General features: G+C 46.5%; 1 protein-coding gene across 6 annotated transcripts in view; it reads left to right on the forward strand.

Annotated features, from left to right (window-relative positions):
- Nucleotides 1–21,326, forward strand: part of LOC119972633 (putative leucine-rich repeat-containing protein DDB_G0290503) — a 590,251-nt gene that overhangs the window by 501,984 nt on the left and 66,941 nt on the right. For all 6 annotated transcript variants that reach the window (XM_038809653.1, XM_038809656.1, XM_038809657.1 and 3 more), the window contains one exon: nucleotides 8,578–8,652. In XM_038809653.1, the coding sequence (XP_038665581.1) occupies nucleotides 8,578–8,652 (75 nt within the window). The remainder of the gene's footprint in view (nucleotides 1–8,577; nucleotides 8,653–21,326) is intronic.

Consider the following 21,326-nt stretch of genomic DNA (forward strand, 5'->3'; position numbering starts at 1 on the left):
ATTGTCACGAGTAGGCTTCAATGAAGTTACTGTGAAAAGCCCCTGGTCACCACATTCCGGCGCCTGTTCGGGGAGGCTGGCACGGGTTGGAAGTGGGGTCGAGGGTGATGCCGATCAGGGGAAATCACGGTTTTGAGCCAGGGAGGATGGATGCGAGGTTTCGGGGAGGAGAGAGGGATTAGGGAGATGAAAAATTTGTTTCTGGGAGGGTGGTTTGGGAGCTTGGAGGAGTTGAATGAGAAGTTTGGACTGGCGCAGGAGGAGTTTCCGGTACATGTAGGTGCGTGACTTTGCAAGGAAAGTCTTCCCAACTTTCCCGATAGTGCCTGCCTCATCGTTGCTGGAGCAGACGATTTTGGAGGAGGATAAGGTGTCCATGGAGGGGATCAGGGCTATTTGGCAGGAGGAGTTGGAGCGGCGCTGGAGGAGAGATCGTGGTCTGAGATGCTGCGGAAGGTGAATGCCTCGACTTCGTGTGCAAGGCTAGGCTGATACAGTTGAAAATTGGAAAGTCTGGAGGGCAGTTTTCAACACCATTTCACAGATTTTGCACATAGATGTGGCCTGTTCCTTGCCATTATTCTGTTGATGGTATGTAGGTCTGTGCACACCTCCACAGACTGTTGAATATGGTTCTCACGGAGAATGGGCAATCTCTAAATGGCGGAGGCCACACATGCAGCCGAGAGGGATATGGCCACATTCATGGCCTGGATGGACTCCTGCAAAAAACCGAGCCAGGATAAAGATATCTTCTGGCAGCTCCGCCACATCTTCATGCATCTGACACTGAACCTCCAGCATCTGATGCCTTACAGACCACATGAGAGGCACTTAATCATCCTGGCTTCCCACAGCATGGGCCTGGCCTCCCACAGACCTCCAGGTGTCAATTCCACACTTACCACAGCCTCTGAAAGCAGGTGAACTGTTTGTGCAGCACCAACATCAAGTTGTGAGCTTGAACCTACTTGCAAACGCATACCCACCAAGGTGAAAAAGCCTGTGCTGGTGGACGGTGTAGAGGTATGATATGATTCTGCACCCTCTGAGGTGCTCTCCTCAGAGGTGGGCGGGTGTTGTCCAGAGACAGCAACTCTCTCTCAGGATTATGATAATTGAGATCCTACTGCCAGTCCAGGCTCTATCCTTGGTGTTTTTGGGCCTGCTCCACCAGCGGGAACACAAAACAGGAATGTTCATCACCTTTCAAAAGCGGGCACAACACCTATTAGGCTTACACACCAGTTGCTGCTTCTGGATCCACTGACTTGCCTGTGGCCTTGGCCCATTCTGGAACCACCTTTCAGAGGTCAGTAGTGCAAAGCTGGCGTCCATTCCTTTCCACAGTGATGCTGCAACCTCTACCCATTGCCAGATACATTGTAGGCTCTGACTCCCTCGCATCTGCACCCTCACATGAATCCATGTTAACCCTACCCCCACCTCCCTGCCACCGCAAAGAGAAGTGAAGTGCCATACCTTTGCGAAGTGAAGAAGGTTGTTTTCATGCTTTTAAGGCAGACCCCTTCCAAAAACATTCAATCCTCCACCACTGATGAACAGTGGCAGCCTTGTGCACCATCTACAAGATGCACTGCAGTAACTCACCAAGATTCCTTAGGCAGCACCTTCCAAACTCACGACCACTACCAGCTAGAAGGACAAGAGCAGCAGATGCCTGGGAACCTGACCACCTGGAGGTTCCCCTCACAAGTCACTCACCACCTCGTGACTTGGAAATATATCGCCGTTCCTTCACTGTCGCTGAGTAACAATCTTGGAACTCACTCTCTAACAGCAATGTGCCTATACCTCAGGGACTACAGTGGTTCAAGAAGGCAGCTCATCACCACCTAGTTTCAAGGATAAGTTTCAAAATCGTTTCAGGCTACTCAGGCAAGGTGAGTGGTCTTCTACCCCAGAGAAATAAGGAGGAGACCTCCCTGCCAAAGCACGTAGTCCTCCACAGGTGCAGAGGAGGTCAGCAGCTGTGGAGTCGCCAGAAAAACTGCTTCAGTATCACAAGCAGGATAATTAAAAAGTTTCAAGTGGATTCTTCAGACCTCATTGAATTTTCCCATCCACCAATGTGATGTCACGCGGGCGCGAATTATTACTGGTTTTTAATAACCAGGCGCCATGACCTTTTGAGAGGGAGTAAGGAGATGAGCCCCCCCTCTCCAACTTGTTCCATGGTGTACAAGGGACTGTTCCTGCTCTTCAGCTCCAGAGGAGCAGTGGTACAAGGGTGTTAGGAGGATTGGGGGCCTCCTCCGGGATGGGGGTCGCAGATGGTGTTAGTTGTCCTGAAGCCTGCGGACTGTATCTTTAAAAATTTTCAGAGCACTGTGTCAGTCTGCAGACTGTGTATTTCAAAAGGTTCTCAGAGCCCTGTGTCAGCCTGCAGTCTGTGTTGTCAGGGAATAAAAATGAGCGCTCAGTTACTCAGCAGTTACTGACATGAGGGTATAGGGCGTCTGGGTGCGAGGCTCATGAGGTAGGGGAAAGAGTTTGATGAACGAGGTTGGCCTAAGGGGCTGGTTGGATGAGACCCCGAAACAGGAGGTAGGACGATGACCAGCCTGAGGGAGGTATGTGGGAAAACTCATCTTTCAAGGATAAAAGGTTGGGTGGAGGGGATTGAAAGGGAATTTGTAAGTATAATTGTCAGACCCCAGTGCCTGCTATAGAGGATCTGTTAGCCATTAAGGTTAACCCTGAGGGTTGACCCTGCCCATAAGGGATGGTTGAACATTGAAGCTGCCTGTCAGAACCCCCAGTGATTTATCTATTACGAGAGGGGACAACCAGACGGGAGGCCATAGGCAATTCTGAAGAGGCAAGGGCATTGACCAAAGCCAGTCAAGTGATGAAGTGAGAAGGGTACCCGACATGTGAGTGAGTGCTAGCTGCCGGATAAGGTATAGCAATGGCTGCTTCCAGGGCCAGGAGGACAAAGGGCAAGGGGTGTGAAGGTCACCTGGAACACCTACCTGACTCTCTCTCGCTCTGTCTCTCATCGCTCACAGCTTTCCGAGAGATCTCAGGGTGGAGCCAATGAAGCTGGCAATTCTGCTTCTAACAGCACTGAAGGAGCACTCAAGCAAGAACGTGTGACCGCACCCAGGGAGAACCCAGACCAGTGGGCCACAGGGTAGGATCAAGGTCTGGATGCAGCACAAGCCGAATAGGGGGCTTGGAGGCAAAGAAGGAAACTGGGGATTTACAGGGTGTCCTTCATGGAGCTGTCTGACAATATGTGCTGCAGGAGACTCCGCCTCAACAGGGAGACAGTACGACACCTAGCCAACTGGGCACCATGTGGAGGAGGAGGGCACCTAGTCCGTGTGGCTATGAAGGTCACGGCAACCGTAAGCCTCTATGCCAGGGCATTGTTCCAGGGCTCAATGGGTGACGTGGCATCTTGCAGTCATCCACCCACAGCCGAATCCTTGAGGTCACGGATGCACTCTATGCTGAGACTGCATTACTTTTGAACCGGACCAGGCCCATCTGGACGAGGGCTATGGGATTCAGCACCATAGCTGGTCTGCCGCAGGTGCAGGGAGCCATCGATGGCACTCATAGCTCTACGCTTTCTGTGGCATTGTGAAGTTCTATTTATTAACAGGCAGCGGTTCCACTCTCTTAATGTCCAGAAGGTCTTGTGATCAAGAGATGAGGAACATGCACTTTTGTGCATGTTTTCCAAAATCTCAAATCTCTGGGATATTAGAGGGTTACCCCAGGCTTCAGGGATGACTCGATAGGACAAGGGATACCCGCTGAGTCTTGGCTGATGACGCCAGTGCAGAGGACTGAGCCCAATGCAGAGGCCTGTTACAGTAAGGTTCACAGTGCCACCCAGGCTCTGATTGAGCAGTGCATCGGGCTGCATAAAATGCGCTCCACTGCCTTGATGGGTCTGGTGGGGCCCTGCAGTCCCCAGAGGGTCTCCAGCATTGTTATGGTCTCCTCTGCCCTATATAACGTGGCGCAGCAGCAGGGCAACATCCTTGATGATGACGACCTGGAGAAGCAGAACATCGCCTCTGATGAGGAGGAAGCAGGGTAGCACAGTGGATAGCACTGTTGCTTTACAGCGTCATGGTCCCAGGTTCGATTTCTGGCTTGGGTTATTGTCTGTGTGGAGTCTGCACGTTCTCCCTGTGTTTGTGTGGGTTTCCTCCGGGTGCTCCGGTTCCTCCCATAAGTCCCGAAAGACGTGTTGTTAGATGAATTGGACTTTCTGAACTTTCCCTCCGTCTTCTACCCGAACAGGTGCCGGAGTGTGGCGACTGTGGGCTTTTCACAGTAACTTAATTGCAGTGTTAATGTAAGCCTATTTGTGACACTAATAAAGATTATTATTATAAGTCCAGGAGTGAGGGGAGGGTGAGGCTGAAGAGGAGCCAGAGGATGGAGGCCAGGTGGGGGTAAGAGTTTGCATGGTCAGGAGCACCAGGGATGCCTTAATCGTACAATGAAACAATCATATTGTCCAACAGCTCTACAGCTTCCCTCCCGCCCTGCCCCCAAGAGTCTCCTACCCTTCCATGACTGAGGGAGGATGACTTCAAGGTGCTGGGCCTGGGAAGTCTTTGTACCTGCTTAGCCTGTCAATGCAGGAGAGTGATGATGATTCGCCAAATAATAAATGAAAGCAATTTTAGTATGATAAATATTTTTGAAATTGCATTAAATAGAATCTGATTATATATACTGAAGGTTTATGATAATGAAACAACCCCCTCATGGACCAAACTCTATATTATATACGATTCCCCTCCTACACCTTAGAGTACAAACTCCCCAGTTGATTGGGGGAGGGTGGAATCTCTGCCCTAATTGGGAGGAACCTCACAGGATATAAACCCTGACCTGGGATCAGGCTGAGGAGGGTGACCCTGCAGGGTGAGGAGTAGTGTAATTGTAATATCGTGTGTAGAGTACATAAACGTCTACAGCATTTGGGGAGAATGGGATCAAAGGCTATGGGGAGAAAGCAGGATTAGGCTATTGAGTTGGATGATCAGCCATGATCGTGATGAATGGCGGAGCAGGCTCCAAGGGCCAAAAGGCCTCCTCTTGCTCCTATCTTCTATGTATTATGTTACCCTGCCTAACTGATGTCATATAGAGTCCTCGCCCCCTATTCTCCTCCCCCCGCCCCCCCCCCCCCCCGGGGCTAGGAGCGGCGGCGCATGAATCTCGGGCGCCGGGAATGACGCGGCCGGCGGCGCCTAAGTGACGTCAGCCGCGCATGCGCAGGTTGGCCGCCGCCATCCCGTGCATGCGCGGTTGCCATCTTCCCCTCCGCTGCCCCGCAAGACATGGCGGCTTGATCTTGTGGGGCGGCGGAGGGAAAAGAGTGCGTCTTTTAGAGACGCTGGCCCGACGGTCGGTGGGCACCGATCGCGGGCCAGACATCTCCTGAGCACGCCCGTGGTGCTCGATCCTCCCTCCGACCCCCACAGGCCCCAAACACAGGTCGCGCGCTGTTCACGCCGGCAGCGACCAGGTGTGGTTGCCGCCTGCGTGAACCGGTCGGGTTCGGCAGGCCGCTCGACCCATCCGGGCCAGAGAATCACCGGTCGCTGTGAGAAACAGCGAGCGGCGATTCTCCGAGCGGCCTGTGGAAAAACGCGACACGCCATTTTTAGGGGGGGGTGGTAGAATCGCGGGGGTGCCAGGGCGGCGTGTCGTGATTCGCCCGTTCCTCCCACGATTCTCCCCCCCCCCCCCGGCATGGGGTGTGGAGAATCGCACTCTTAATCTTTGGCTATCACAGATAATTAGCTGAATTTTTAATTGGATCACTGATATAGAATCACACTCAACTTAGAATGAGGTAACTCAGCCCATTATTGTTTGTGCAGCTCTTTGAAAATAATAACCTTGCTCCCCATAGCCCAGCAAAATTTTCCTTTTCAATTATGCATACAGTTTTTTTCTGAAAGTTCCTATTGGATCTGCATCCCACCACTTTTTCATCAAGTGTGTTCCAGATCATTATAACTGATTGAGAAACATAAATTCTCCTCACTTCACTGGATTTTTTTGCTAATGATCTTAAGTCTGTTGTTCTCTGCTTACTGATTCTACTGCCACTGGAAATAGTTTTACTCTACATAGCCTCATCAAAATTCCTCATAATTTTGAATACCCATATCAAGTTTCCTTTTAACCCTCTCTCTGTGGAAAAAAAACCCAGCTTTACTGGTCTCTTGACATAACTGAAGCTTTGCATGCCTGGTAGTGTTCTGGTAAATCCCCTCTGCACATTCTCCTTACTGTTTGCAGGCTTTACTATTTGCAAATTAGCTGCCGTATTTGTCTTCAAGTGGCTACTATTTAAAAGAAATTTATTGGTTGCAGAATATTTTGGGATGTCCTGAGGGTATAAGAATATGTAAATGCAAATTCTTAATTAGCCACAAGAAAAAGAGGGGAAAAAAAGGAACAGTATACGCTCCTTAAACATCACTATCGTACCTGCTTCCACCACCTCCTCCGGCAGCAAGTTCCAGGCACCTACGTCCCTTGCACATCTCCTCTAAAGTTTGCCCCTTGTATCTTAAACCTATGTCCCCTAGTAATTGACTCTTCCAGCCTGGGAAAAAGCTTCTGACTATCCACTCTGTCCATGCCCCTCACAATTTTGTCGAGTTCTATCAAGTCACCCCTCAATCTCTGTCGTTCCAGCGAGAAAAAACAAGGTTATCCAACCACTCCTCATAGCTAATATCCTCCATGCCAGCCAACGTCCTGGTAAACCTCTTCTGTACCCTCCCAAAAGCATCCACACCCTTCTGGTAATGTGACGACCAGAACACTATATTCCAAGTTACTGTACTAAGAACCTAACTAAGGTTCTATAGAGCTGCAACATGATTTGCCAATTTTAATACTCAATGCTCTGGCCGGCCAATGAAGGCAAGTATGTCGTATGGCTTCTCGACTACATTCTCCACCTGTTTTGCCGCTTTCTCTGGATCTGTGCACCTAGATCACTCTGCCTGTCGGTACTCTTAAAGGTTCTGCCATTTACTGTATATCTCCCACCTGTATTAGACCTTCCAAAATGCATTACCTCACATATGTCTGATTTAAACTCCATCTGCCATCTCTTCGCACAAGTCTCCAAACAATCTGTATCCTGGTGTATCCTCTGACAGTCCTCATCGCTATCCGCAATTCCACCAATCTTTATGCCGTCCGCAAACTTACTAATCAGACCAGTTACATTTTCCTCCAAATCATTTATAGATACTGCAAACAGCACTGGCTCCTGCAGAGTACCACTAGTCACAGTCCTCCATTCAGAAAAGCATCCTTCCACTGCTACCCTCTGTCTTCTATGACTGAGCCAGTTCTGTATCCATCTGCCAGCTCACCTCTGACCCGTGTGACTTCACCTTCTGTATCAGTCTGCCATGAGGGACCTTGTCAAAGACCTTACTGAAATCCGTATGGCCAACATCCCCTGCCCTTCCTTCATCAATCAGCTTTGTCACTTCCTCGATAAACCTGATCAAGTTAGTGAGCCGGCCAGATGTTTCAATTCTTGAATCCACCAGAATACCTTTGTGAATGGATCCTGGGCAATAAAGGGCATCCATTAAATAAATGGCTGCCCACCTGTGCAAACCCAAAAAAGGCAGAGGATACCTATACGTGCTACCATATGACTACAAAGGGGACTATCAAACATGCATTGGGATGTTGAAGATGTGTTTTTGATGCTTAGCCAAATCTGATGGAGCCCTTCAACATATCACATCAAGCATATCCCAAATCATGATAATCTGATGTGCTCTGCACAGCCTGGGGCATCAGAGAAAAAGTTGCATAGGTTTCTGAGCATTTGAGCCATATCACCAACCCAGTGCTCAATACACCTCAAGGCTGAGGCCATACTTTGGAGGCTAGTGCGCAACTCCTGCACCTGCTCAGTAGTCTCCATGAGGATCTTCCCTTTCTCAGTGAAAGAACCCATGCACTCATAAGCCAGAGACATAATGATACTCATTGCATTTATGGACTCCTCCATTATCTACATATAGGTGTGAACTGGCACAGGGAACTTCAACAGATGTCCACGCATTTCATATTGTTGCTCCAGTAGTCTCCCGAGGCTAGGCATTTGTCAGAAGCTGAGCATTGTTGAGCCTGTCCTCAGTTCTCTGATGTGGACTGGACACCATTGTCACTGCCTCCGTTATCTGCTCCTGCATTTCTGTACGATGCTCATTTGCTCATGCCACCCTTTCTAAATATGCTTCAATGTCCACCAATGTGAAAGTAAGAGAGATTTGCATTGTCCAGACTCAACCTGATCACAGAATAAGAAAAACATTCCTTGAAAGCATTAATATTTATTTGAATTTGAAACAAAAAGTAATCTTAAATTGTCAGCTGTGCAACAGAGTACTTTCGGCATTTGTATAAACACACTAATCATTCTTACTTGAAAAGAAAACAAGTTTAAAATGTTGTTTTATTACGTTCATTAGCAATGCTGATTTATGTCATCCTATTATGCAGTAATACTGTATATTTTGCTCATTGTAGGATTGCAAATGAAACTTTGGGAACAAAAATCAAAGAACAAAACCAACTTGTCTCCCACTTAACTGCGGATAAGATGTAAGCAATCAAATATTTCTGCAAGTAACAAAATCTCCAGAGTATATAGTATAATGCTTTGTTGGTTGGAAAGTAATTAGTACAAGTTAAATATTACAAGTTCATGTAAAAAAGGATATGCATGTGGTTAAAATAGCTTATTCAATTGTGTCTTTTTGTCACATATGTGTAAATTGTCCAATGTTAAAAATACAAATAAATGTTCTGAAAATATTTTTTAGCCAGCTAATGTGCTGGTTAGATTGAAAGCAAGACCTATGATATGTAAATCCAGGAGTGGTAAGATTCCCGAACCAGATGTTCTACTGATAAGTATACTGTTTATTGACATATACTGTTTATTTCTCAATTAAACTGGCAGGGAGAATTAAGAAACTTATTTAAACATCATTAACTGAAATACTTGAAAATTACTAGTTACATTTTCACTGGAAAGAAGGAAATTTGGTATGAACTCAGTCCCCTGAGGAACGTCATAATGTAAAGGTTCCATTTCTGATTCATGTAGAAATGAAAGTTCATCTGAATGTGATATGTCACTATGTTTTAAGAGTCAATCCAGTAATTTCCTATCACCACCATTTCGAGCCCCAAAATAGGCACTACAATGTGACATTTTGAGGTTAATAGAAAAGGCCTCTTTCAACAGAATAGCAAGCTGCCTTTCACCTGTCACACCACCAAAAGCAGCCTGCCCATTACAACTTATGAATTTGAGCTATTTGCCTTGCTAACATATTACGATCCTGGATAAGACCCCAACAGTGATTACGATGCTGGACAGAAACCCCAATATTTAATTTTAATTTTATAAGACATGTGAGGAAAAGATACCTCGCTCCAGGAGTGTTTCCCTGCCAGTTTAAGGATATGGTATATTAAAACAAATTTTATTACTAATACATTATTAAAATACCATTAATGCCACACTAGAAAATAGTTTACAATTACCATTTAGACAATGCTAATCAAAACAGTAACACAATAACCCTTAACTGCTATCTTTATTGCCACTCAAACAACAAAACTATCTCTGGTCCCAATCCACTTTTAAATATAGTTAGTTCTCAGACAGACTTAATCCACAGATATGTTGTGAATACTCCACGTTGAGAAAGAGAGATATTTTGAGATTGCTTTAAAAAAGAGATCTGACTCCTCTGTCAAAATAATGCAGAATCTCTGGCTGTATTTCTTCAGACAACCTTCTCAGCTTGCCTTCCAGCCACAAACTAAAACTGAACCTCAGCACCTTACTGCTTCAACACCTGGCTCCTCCCATTATTCATCACCTCACTAAACTGAACACAATGGGTGCGATTTTCCCACTGCGTGCAACGGGTGAATCGCGGGAAGGGCCCAAATCGGGTTTTGCACCAGGCACGAAACCTCACCTGGCTTGCCTTGCGGCACCTGTCACAATCTTGATCACACCCTCGTTGGGCATTATCCAGATAATGATATTTAAATTATTCAATCAGCCCAACGCCGCATTTACCTGGTGACGGGACTCGACAGCCATGCCTGCAAGGCCTCAACCGGGCACCCATTAATACTGGTTTCCACAAGCATGGCCAAGTGTGATGGCACCTTGGGGGGGGGGGGGGGGGGGGGGGGGTCTCAGAGGCCATTAGAAATGCCAGATGGTCGGGGACTGAGCAGGGTTTGTGCCCTGATACTCTCCTGGTACCTTGGCAGTGCCACCTGGACACCCTGACAGGGCTAACCTGGCACTATTAATGTGCCTGGCTGGCACTGCCAGGCTGGCAGTGTCAAGGTGCCCAGATGCCAGGTTGGCATTGCCAAGACATGAGGGCTGGCAGGGCCATGCCTATGAAGGGGCCACAGAAAGGACAGGAAGGGTAATGGAAGGATCCTGAAAGTGGGGGGTGTAGGGATCATGGCAACCTTTCAAAATGGTACCCTGATCTGTGAGCTGCAGGACGTGCTGGCAAGTTCATCTCCCCAGTGCCGAAGAATTTCAAAGTGTAGCCTCAACAGGGAGAAACTCCCCAAGGCCCAAAAGAAAGACTGAGTGCCGTTGAATAGCAATCTTCACCTCGGCATTGCAGCCATCGTGAAACACCCTGCCAAACCTGACTAACATTGCACTTTGAAATTTTTTGGTGAATTGCGCCCAATGTCTCTAATTAACTACTCTGCAGGGAGCCCTATTAATATAAACAAAAATCCATTAGTCCAACCTTATACAATGCTTTAATTGCACCTCTGGCTCCCAAAAAGCCTAACTGTCTTGCACACCAGGATTTTTAAAAACACTACTGCAGCAGTCATTAACACACTAACCCATAGTTTTACTGCACCAAAAACTATTATACAATAAATATGAAATTGCTACATTCATCACAGTTAGCACTCCTCAAATGATTGCCTGTCAGGGGGAATTGGGTCATGGGAGGCAATTGTGGCTGATAAGAATGCTGTGGGAACTCCTGGCTCCAAAATAATCTTGAAAGAAAATTAAATTAGTTTTTCCGTGGTGGCCAGGTCCTAGGCCCCATCTACAACTGGAAAATGCAGAGAAGAAGGCTCAATACCTACTCTGCTTTTCTCGGAGAGGGCCTAAGGCAGATATTAGATTCCTCATTAGAATATGCAAGGGGCTGATGTCAGTTTTAGATGACTGCCCATTTAAGACCAATATAGGATGAACATTTTAAAGTCATCCTTGATACACAGAACATCGTACTGCGGAGTTTGTCACATTTACATCCATTTTCCATCACACTCTGTCATCGGATCATTCAGTTGTTAATTGCAATTTTTTCTCCAGTAGACTCTCAGAAGCAACCAAGAGTAATCCAAGCTAATGAACTAAAGGGCTGAGTCTTGCATCATTAAACCATTATGTGGCACCTTATCAAAGGCCTTTTTGAAATCTAGATAAATTGCATCAGCTGTATTGCCCATGTCTTGTCTCTCTAATAGCTCTTCACAAAATTCAGTGGTATTGGTCAAGTAAAACTTATCATTTGAAAATCCACCTTTACTACTCACTATTATGTTTTTGGTATTCCATTAACTTTCCTCCCATTGATGTTAACCTACTGGGCTACAGTTCGCTGGTCACGTTCTATCTCCATTTTTAAAGATAGATATTACTTTAATTAACTTCCAGACCTTTGGTTCTACACCATTTTCTAACAAATTACTAAATATGTGTTAATTTATTTAATATTTCACTATCTATTTTACGTAAGGTTATAACCTTGGGCAACCTAAGATCATAAAACAACACATTCCTTCAACTGCGCGTAACAGCCCATGCTTGCAAACTCTCAAAATATAGTGCCCAACATACATGTGATTCTGCAATTGGCCAGCATTTACCAAATAGCCCAAATTGTGCTAAGATTTACACATTAATTTAAGATGATCAGTCGGGCTTTCAGTGTGGCTCACTTATATGCGCTCCAAGTTACATATAATCACGCACAGGGCCCTGTCCTTTGCAGTCGGAAGGAACATGTGCCTTTTTTCCTTTTTCAATTAAGCAAAAGCTTGGGAGACAGCCATTCCTTGGTTTATCAATATCTTGACCAGAGTCGACCTGCGTGATTTGAATTTGTACAAAAGCTTAGCAGTTAAATGTTCCCTGGTGCATTCTCCATGGAAACACCTCAAACAATCAAAATCCACTTGCCAACCAATCAACACACTTTTCTCATACAGTATAAATTGTTGTTCCTGTAGAATTGGTAATTTTGCAAATCTAGCCTGATGAGTGTAAGACGAAAGTCTTCGACAACATGTCTCTTTTTTCAGCACTACTCAAGTTCTGTATGACCAAACAACAGCTAGAGAAGGCTTGCTACAACTCTACTGGTTGTTTATGAGACCATGCCTTGAGAATTGTGTAGAGTTTTGGTGAGGGATGTTCAGGGAGGGATGTACTTTATATTTATTTTTACGTGAGATGTCGGCATTGCTCCCTATGCCAGCATTTAACCGCCATCCCTACTTTCTCTTGAGCAAGTAGTGGTGAGCTACCTTCCTGAACTGCCGCAGTCTAGGTATAGGCCCACCCATAGTGCTGTTGGGAAGGGATATACTTTTATTGGAGGAAGTTCCAAGAAGATTCACTAGGCTGACCTCTGGGATGAAGGGATTGTCTTCAGCAGGAGAACATCCTCTCAGTATCTACCTCGTCAAGCCTCTCAAGAATTTTAAATATTCCAATAAGATTACCTTTCAACCTTCTAACCCTTAACTGAACTGCCTCCAGTGTTTACTGTGAGTTAGCCATTCCTCTATCTGTGACGATATATTGGGCAGGAATCTCTTGTTCCCCAGTCATGTGTTTCTCAGCGATGCGCTGTTCGCTAACAACGGGAGTCTGTCTTCCCACCACTTGTCAATGGGACTGGGTGAAATATGGCTGAGATAAACTCTCCAGTTCTTCTGCACATGCAGTACCACTACTTGTCAACTTTACCAACTCTGGAATCTATCAAGAAATTCTACAAACTCAAACAGAGGAAGCAGAAATTAATCAGCAAGTAACCAACAAATTGTTGATGAGACCTTTCGGTAGCTCTGGTCAGCGATCCTTCCTGCTGCTGAACACATGTTCAGCTATGTGTGTTTTCCATTGTTGTTTGACATTATTGTTTGTCAATATTGTTGTCCCATTTTATTTTCCCAAGTTAGAATCCATACAGTGCAGAAGGAGATCATTCAGCCCATCAAGACTGCCCCAGCCCTCTGAAAGAAAACTCAACCTATGTCCACTCCCCCACCTTATCACCCATAACCCCCACATCCTTGGACACTAAGGGGAAATTTAGCGTGGCCAATCCACCTAACCTGCACATCTTTGGACTGTGGGAGGAAACCAGAGCACCCGGAGGAAACCCATGCAGGCGCAGGGAGAACGTGGAAACTCCGCACAGTCATCCAAGGCCGGAATTGAACTTGGATCTCTGGCGTTGTGAGGCAGCAATGCTAACCACTATGTCACCATGCCACCTTGTTCTATACTTAGCTCCTCAAAATTCACTTTTCTCCAAATCATTACCTTGATTTTTGTTAATCTCATGCTTTCTCAATTATTATCTAAAAGGAAAAGAACAATGTAGCGCAGGAACAGGCCCTTCGGCCCTCCAAGCCTCCGCCAACTATGGTACCTGCCTAAATTAAAATCATCTGCACTTACGAAGTCTGTATCCTTCCATTCGCACCCGATTCATATATTTGCCTAGATGCCCCTTAAATGCCACTATCGTACCTGTAGTGATCCTCGCCTGAGTGTGTACAGAAGGGGCTGATGGGAAATGGAAGTACCACCAGGGGGCAGCACGGGGACATATAAGAGTGACGCCGAAGGCCCGCCCTCGCCCACTTTGGCTGAGAGACAGGGGAGCAGGACAGGACGGAAGTTGAGCTCAGGGCTGCAAGTGGTTAGGCCTAGTTGCAGAGCATAGAAAAGCAGTATCTTTACAAGTGCCATTCTGTAAGTAAAAGCTTCCTTCAACTGCTGAACGACGTCTAGCATTCTGTTAAAAAACATAACATGGTACAGGAGTGGCTTCTTTGAACAGAAAGAACCAACGCAACCAGCAAAAGCAACAGGCCGGCTGCCCAACTGTGGAAGACTTCGCAGCCTCTCGACTCCAGACGACCTTCTGAAGCAATGGATCACACGCTACGTCCAAGGATTATGATGAGAACTACAGGTAATTTAAATAGCAACTGGAAAATGTTCAAACAGCAGTTTCAGCTATACATGTCAGCTCAGAACTTAAATGCAGCCACCGATGACAGAAAAATTGGACTTTTACTCTCAATGGCAGGCCAACAGGCGATAGAAATTTATAACTCTTTTACGTATGCTGATACTGAAGCGAAAACTAAGTATCAAGTGATAGTGGCAAAATTTGATGACCACTGTAAATCACAATCCAATGAAATCATTGGAAGATTCAACCTGCGTATCAGATTCCAAAAAAAATGGGAGACTATCTCCCACTTTGTAACAGATCTGTGCTTGCTAGCACAAAGTTGCAACTACGCTGATTTAACAGACTCAATCATCAGAGATCAATTAATCTATGGTCTTGCCGACGGAAATCTAAAAGAATCATTAATGCTGCAAAATGACTTAACACTGAAAACCACCATAAATAAATGCTTACTACAGGAGCAGAAAAAGCAGCAGTTACTGGACCTGTTTGACAAACAATCCTTGAAAAAAACTCACCACGAGGCAGATGTGAAAATGGTGACCTCTCCTCACGGGCCCTCGTTTCCGGTCGCCGGCCCGTCTGCACATGCGCGCCATCCCGAAAGACGCGACCCCGGAAGTACTTGGTACGCACATGCGCACCATTCTCGCAATACCGGCCCCGGACTGAAAGTCGCGCTGCGCATGCGCGAACGCAACATACGCATGACGTCATGACGTGTCATCACTGTGGCTCCGCCCATTTAAAAGGACAATGTCCTGCACAAGGAAAAAGGTGCAGAAAATGCTCCAAAATGAACCATTTTGCCTCCCAATGTCAGTCCACAGCCAAATATTACTCCACAATGCAAAGGCATGGAGACTTTAAAGTACGCACAGTTGATGTAATGGACACTCTGGCACCCGAAGACAATTTCTCCGACCACGAAGAATTCCACTCCTGGGAGAACATGTACGGCAGTGGAACCCCATAAACGCCACAGCGGAACCACAGGAGCTGATAACAAAGCCTCGACATGTGCATGCCATCGACTCCACAAGTGAATGGAGTGCTACGGTGCAAGTCAATGACTTCCCCATCACGTTCAAGCTGGACACGGGAGCCTCCGCAAACTTGATGACGAGCAAAGATCTCGCATCCGTCCCAGGGACGCACGAGATGTTACCTGCCGCATGCAAGTTAACTGATTACAACGGAAACCAGATCACCTCAAAGGGATCCTGCCACCTACAAGTTGCCAACAAAACAGTCACAACAGGACTACGATTTGAAATTGTAGATGACAAAAGATCCTCACTGCTAGGTGCTCAAGCCTGCAAGGATTTGCGGCTAATTCAAAGGATCTTCATGCACGCGGCTGACTCATCACGCATTGCCGATGACATACAGCTGCTACTCAGCGAGTACCCCGACGTCTTCTCTGGCATGGGCACGCTACCCTACAAATACAAAATCCTGCTCAAAAAGGATGCCATGCCAGTCGTTCATGCCCCACGGAGGGTGCCGGCTCCATTGCGGGACAAGCTAAAAGCTGAACTTCAACGTCTACAATCTCAAGGCATTATCTCACGAGTCACACAGCCGACTGACTGGGTCAGCTCGCTGGTGTGTGTTAAGAAGCCGTCTGGTGAACTCAGGATCTGTTTAGATCCCAAAGACTTGAACAAGAACATTCGCAGGGAACACTACCCTATCCCCAAGCGAGAGGAGATAACGAGCGAAATGACACAAGCTCGCATATTTACCAAGCCTGATGCCTCATGGCTTCTGGCAAATGCAGCTCGATGAGTCCAGCCACCTGCTGTGCACCTTCAACACACCGTTTGGAAGGTACTGTTATAATCGGATGCCCTTTGGCATTATATCTGCATCCGAAATATTTCACAGAATAATGGAGCAGATGATAGAAGGCATTGAAGGCATCCGTGTCTATGTGGATGACATCATAATATGGTCAACGACAGAGGAAGACCACATTGCAAGGTTGAAGCAAGTCTTCCAAAGGATCCACCACTTTGGACTGAAGCTCAACTGGGCCAAGTGCGCCTTTGCACGGTCCTCTCTGACCTTCCTGGGCGACACAATATCAGAGCACGGGATGAAGCCGGACGCTGAGAAGATTGCCGCAATTCAGAGCATGCAGAGACCACATGACAAGAAAGCGGTGCTAAGATTCCTGGATTCCAACATAACAGTACCTACTCCCACCGCCTCCCCAGGCAGCGCTTTCCATATATTTACCACCCTCTGTGTAAAACAACTTGCCTCGCACATCTGTTCTAAACTTTTCCCCACCCACTTTAAACCTATGTCCCCGAGTACTTTTTTTTTTAACAGTACAGCACAGAACAGGCCCTTCGGCCCTCGATGTTGTGCCGAGCAATGATCACCCTACTCAAACCCACGTATCCACCCTATACCCGTAACCCAACAACCCCCCCAACCTTAATTTTTAGGACACTACGGGCAATTTAGCATGGCCAATCCACCTAACCCGCACATCTTTGGACTGTGGGAGGAAACCCACGCACACACGGGGAGGACGTGCAGACTCCGCACAGACAGTGACCCAGCCGGGAACCGAACCTGGGACCCTGGAGCTGTGAAGCATTTATGCTAACCACCATGCTACCGTGCTGCCCCTTGAACCTTGTACTTGAATTGCCTATCCTAGGAAAGAGCATCTGACTGTCCACTCTGTCCATGCCACTCATAATCTTGTCGACGTCTATCAGGTCTTCTCGCAACCTCCATTGTTCCAGTGAGAATAGACCGAGTGTATCTAACCTCTCCTCATAGCTAATGCCCTCCATATCAGGCAACATCCTAGTAAACCGCTTCTGTATCCTCTCCAACGCATTCACATCCTTCTGGTAGTGTGGCGACCAGAATTGTGCACAATATTCCAAATGAGGCCTGACTCGAGGTCCTGTACAGCTGCAACATGACTTGCCAATTTTTATATTCAATGTCCCGACCGATGAAAGCCAGCAAGCCTTATGCCTTCTTGACCACCTTATCCACATGCGTTGCCACTTTCAATGATCGGTGGACACACATGTTCAGATCTCTCTGCCTGTCAGTACTCGTAAGAGTTCTACCATTTATTGTGTATTGTGTACCTACATGTATTGAACCTTCCAAAGTGCATTACCTTACACTTGTCTGGATTAAACTCTATCTACCATTTCTCGGCCCAAGACTTCAACCAGTTTATATCCTGCTGTATGCTCTGACAATCCTCAACTCCGCCAATTTTTGCGTCGTCTACGAACTTACTAATCAGACCAGCTACATTTTCTTCCAAATCATTTATATACACCACAAACAACAAAGGTACCAGAACTGATCCCTGTGGAACGCCGCTAGTCACAGCATTCCATTCAGAAAAGCACCCTTCTACTGCTACCCTCTGTCTTCTGTGCCCAAGCCAGTTCTGTATCCAACTTGCCAGCTCTCCTCTGATCCCACGTGACTTCATCTTTTGTACCACTATACCATGAGATACATTGTTCATGTATACAACATCTACTGCCTTTCCCTCATCTATCATCTTTGTCACTTCCTCGAAAAACTTGATCAAATTGATGAGGCGCGACCTCCCTTCACAAAACCATGCTGCCCATCACTAATTAGTCCATTTGTTTCCAATTGTGAAGAAATCCTATCTCTTCGAATCTTTTCTAATAATTTCCCTACCACTGACGTAAAGCTCATCAGTTTATAATTTGCTGGATTATCCCTGCTGCCCTTCTTAAACAATGGAACAACATTGGCTACTCTTCAGACCTCTGGAACTTCACCTGTAGCCAATGAGGATACAAAGATTACTATCGAGGTCCCTGCAATTTCCTTCCAATCCTCCCTCAATATTCTGGGGTAGATCTATCAGGCCATGGGGACTTACCTACTTTAATGCTTTTTAAGATGCCCAACACCTCTTTATTAATATCAACGTGACTCAGAATATCTACACACGCTACCCTATACTCCTCATCCACCAAGTCCTTCTCTTTGGTGAATACTGAGGCAAAGTATTCATTTAGTATCTCTCCCATTTCCTCTGGTTCCATACATAGATTCCCTCCAATATCTTTGAATGGACCAACCTTTTCTATGGCAAACATCTTGCTCTTTACATATGGATACAACGCCTCAGGATTTTCCTTAATCCTGTTTTCCAATGACATTTCATGACCCCTTTTAGCCTTCCTAACTCCTACCTTAAGTTCCTTCCTACTTGCTTTATATTCTTCAAGGGCTTCATTTGGCCTAAGCCTTTTAGACCTTACAAATGCTTCCTTTTTCTTTTTGACAAGGTTCATAATATCACTCGTTATCCAGGGTTCTCTATACTTGCCACCCTTTTCTTTTGTCCTCACAGGTACATGCCGGTCCTGAATTCTAATCAACTGATATTTGAAAGCCACCCACATACCAGATGTTGATTTTCCCTCAAACAGCCTCGCCCAGTCAACACTCTCCAGAATCTGCCGAATCCTGTTGTAATTAACCATCTCCCAGTCTAACACCTTCACCTGAGGACCACTCTTGTCCTTTTCCATAAGCAGCTTAAAACTTACAGAATTATGATCACTGTTCCCGAAATGTTCTCCCACTGAAACTTCAATCACCTGGCCGGGCTCATTTCCCAGCACCAGGTCTAATGTGGCCCCTTCCCGAGTTGGGCTATTTACATATTGTTTCAGGAAACCCTCATGGATGCTACTTATAAATTCTGCTCCATCCATGCCTCTAGCAGTAAGTGTGTCCCAGTCAATATAAGGACAGTTAAAATCACCCACAAGAACCCTATTGTTTATCCATCTTTCCATGTTACGATCACTATTGCCTAAATGTTCCATGACTTCTACTTCTCTTATATGCTATGGTTCACTCCATTACTAGATTCAAACATGCTGGGTTAGAAATAAATCCTGTTTCCACTGTAGGAATTCCATTCATTTATCCACTTTACTGACCTCTTCTGACCAATTAATTTTGAGGAAAGTGAAATTCCCCATGATTAAATTTCTCTATTTTTACTTTCTAATGTGTTTGAATATTTATTCCTCCATTTCCCTTCCATTATTGTGTGATCTGTAAATTCCACCTACCAGTGTGATTGATTCTTAATTACTTTTTATCTCTGTCCACGTAGATTCTATTTCTGACTTATTGATGGCTGCTTCACTTTTCTCGACAGCTATTATGCTATCTCTAAAAAGTACTGCTCCAACCCCAACCCTTTTTTACCCCTCTATCTGTTCTCAATATTTTCCCTTTGCAATATTCAGTTCCCCATCCTGATTTTCTTAATGTGTGTCAGCAGTGGCTCAATTGGTTGCAGTAAAGTTCTACTTTAGTGCTTAAATCAAGGCAGATGCCCCAGTGCAGTGCTGAGGGAATGCTGCAGTGTTGGAGTGCCATGGTCCTTCAATCCCTCTCTGCCACCTTATATCCCTCTATCCACCTCCATGTCTCCTGATGCCCCCTCAGGATGTATTCTGACATAAAGGGAAGTTATGTGTATATTGATTATGTTGCTATGTAAAGAAAACATGCTGATTGATCTAAAACACAAATCCTATATTGATCGCCCTCAGGCTTATGTCCATAGACAGAATGAATATTGGCACTTTTTTTTTAAACTTCACTTTTTTTTAAATTTAAGGACCAGCAGAGTCAAATCCCTTGACAGCTTGATAGTTCTAGTGAGCTTTGATAGTTCCAATAGGTTTATATATTTATATACAACAATCATGTCTACTTCTAACAATCTTAAAGACACACAACCTGCCCAAAGGGTGCCTTACCTCTCACAATGGATGCTATACCTCCCGCAAACGTGTCCCAGGATCGTATCCAAATGAATTCACAAGTTTCAGATCTGCTCCGGCCAGGTCTATTCTGCATATTTTGGTTTCAGACACCAATCAAATTAATACATAGAAACATACATAGAAAATAGAAGCAGGAAGAAGCCATTTGACCCCTCCAAGGCTACTCCACTATTCATCATGATCATGGCTGATCATCAAGTTCATTGCCACAATCCAGCCTTCGCCCAAATCCCTTCAGCCCCAAGAGCTATATCTAACTCTTTGAAAAAACACATTTTTGCCTCAACTACTTTTTCTGGTCGTGAATTCCACAGATTCTCTGGGTGAAGAAATGTTTCCCCTTATCCTCAAACTAAGGCCCCTAGTTCTGGACTCCCACACCATTGGAAACATTCTTTCTGAATCTACCCCATCTAATCCTGTTATACGTTTCAATGAGATTCCCTCTCATTGTTCTAAACTCCAATAACATAATCCTAACTGGCTTAGTCTCTCCTCATGTGACAATCCCGCCATCCCACAAATCAGCCTGGTAAACCTGTGCTGCACTCCCTCCATACCAAGAACATGGGCAAAATTCTCCCCTATCCGGCGGGGCGGGGGGTCCCGGCATAGCGGAGTGGCGCCAACCACTCCAGCGTTGGGCCTCCCCAACCTTTGGGGGCTAGGCCCGCACCAGAGTGGCTCCCGCTCCGCCGACTGGCGCCAATGGCCTTTGGCGCTACGCCGATCGGCGTCGGGGCTGGCTGAAAGGCCTTCGGCGGTCGCCATGAGTCCGCGCATGTGCCGGAGCATCAGCACCCGCTGACGTCACCACCGGCGCATGCGCGGTGGAGGGGGTTTCTCCCGCCTCCGCCATGGTGGAGGCCGTGGCGGCACGGAAGAAAAAGAGTGCCCCCACGGCACTGGCCCGCCCGCCGATCGGTGGACCCCGATCGCGGGCCAGGCCACCGTAGGGGCACCCCCCCGGTGTCCGATCGCCCCGCGCCCCCCCAGGACCCCGGGGGCCCGCTCGCGCCGCCAATCCCGCCGGCACAGAGGTGGTTTAAACCACGTCGGTAGGAGAGGCCTGACAGCGGCGGGACTTCGGCCCATCGCGGGCCGAAGAATCGCCGCGGGGGGCAGA

This window comes from Scyliorhinus canicula, chromosome 10, assembly GCF_902713615.1.
Source record: "Scyliorhinus canicula chromosome 10, sScyCan1.1, whole genome shotgun sequence".
Lineage (NCBI taxonomy): Eukaryota > Metazoa > Chordata > Chondrichthyes > Carcharhiniformes > Scyliorhinidae > Scyliorhinus > Scyliorhinus canicula.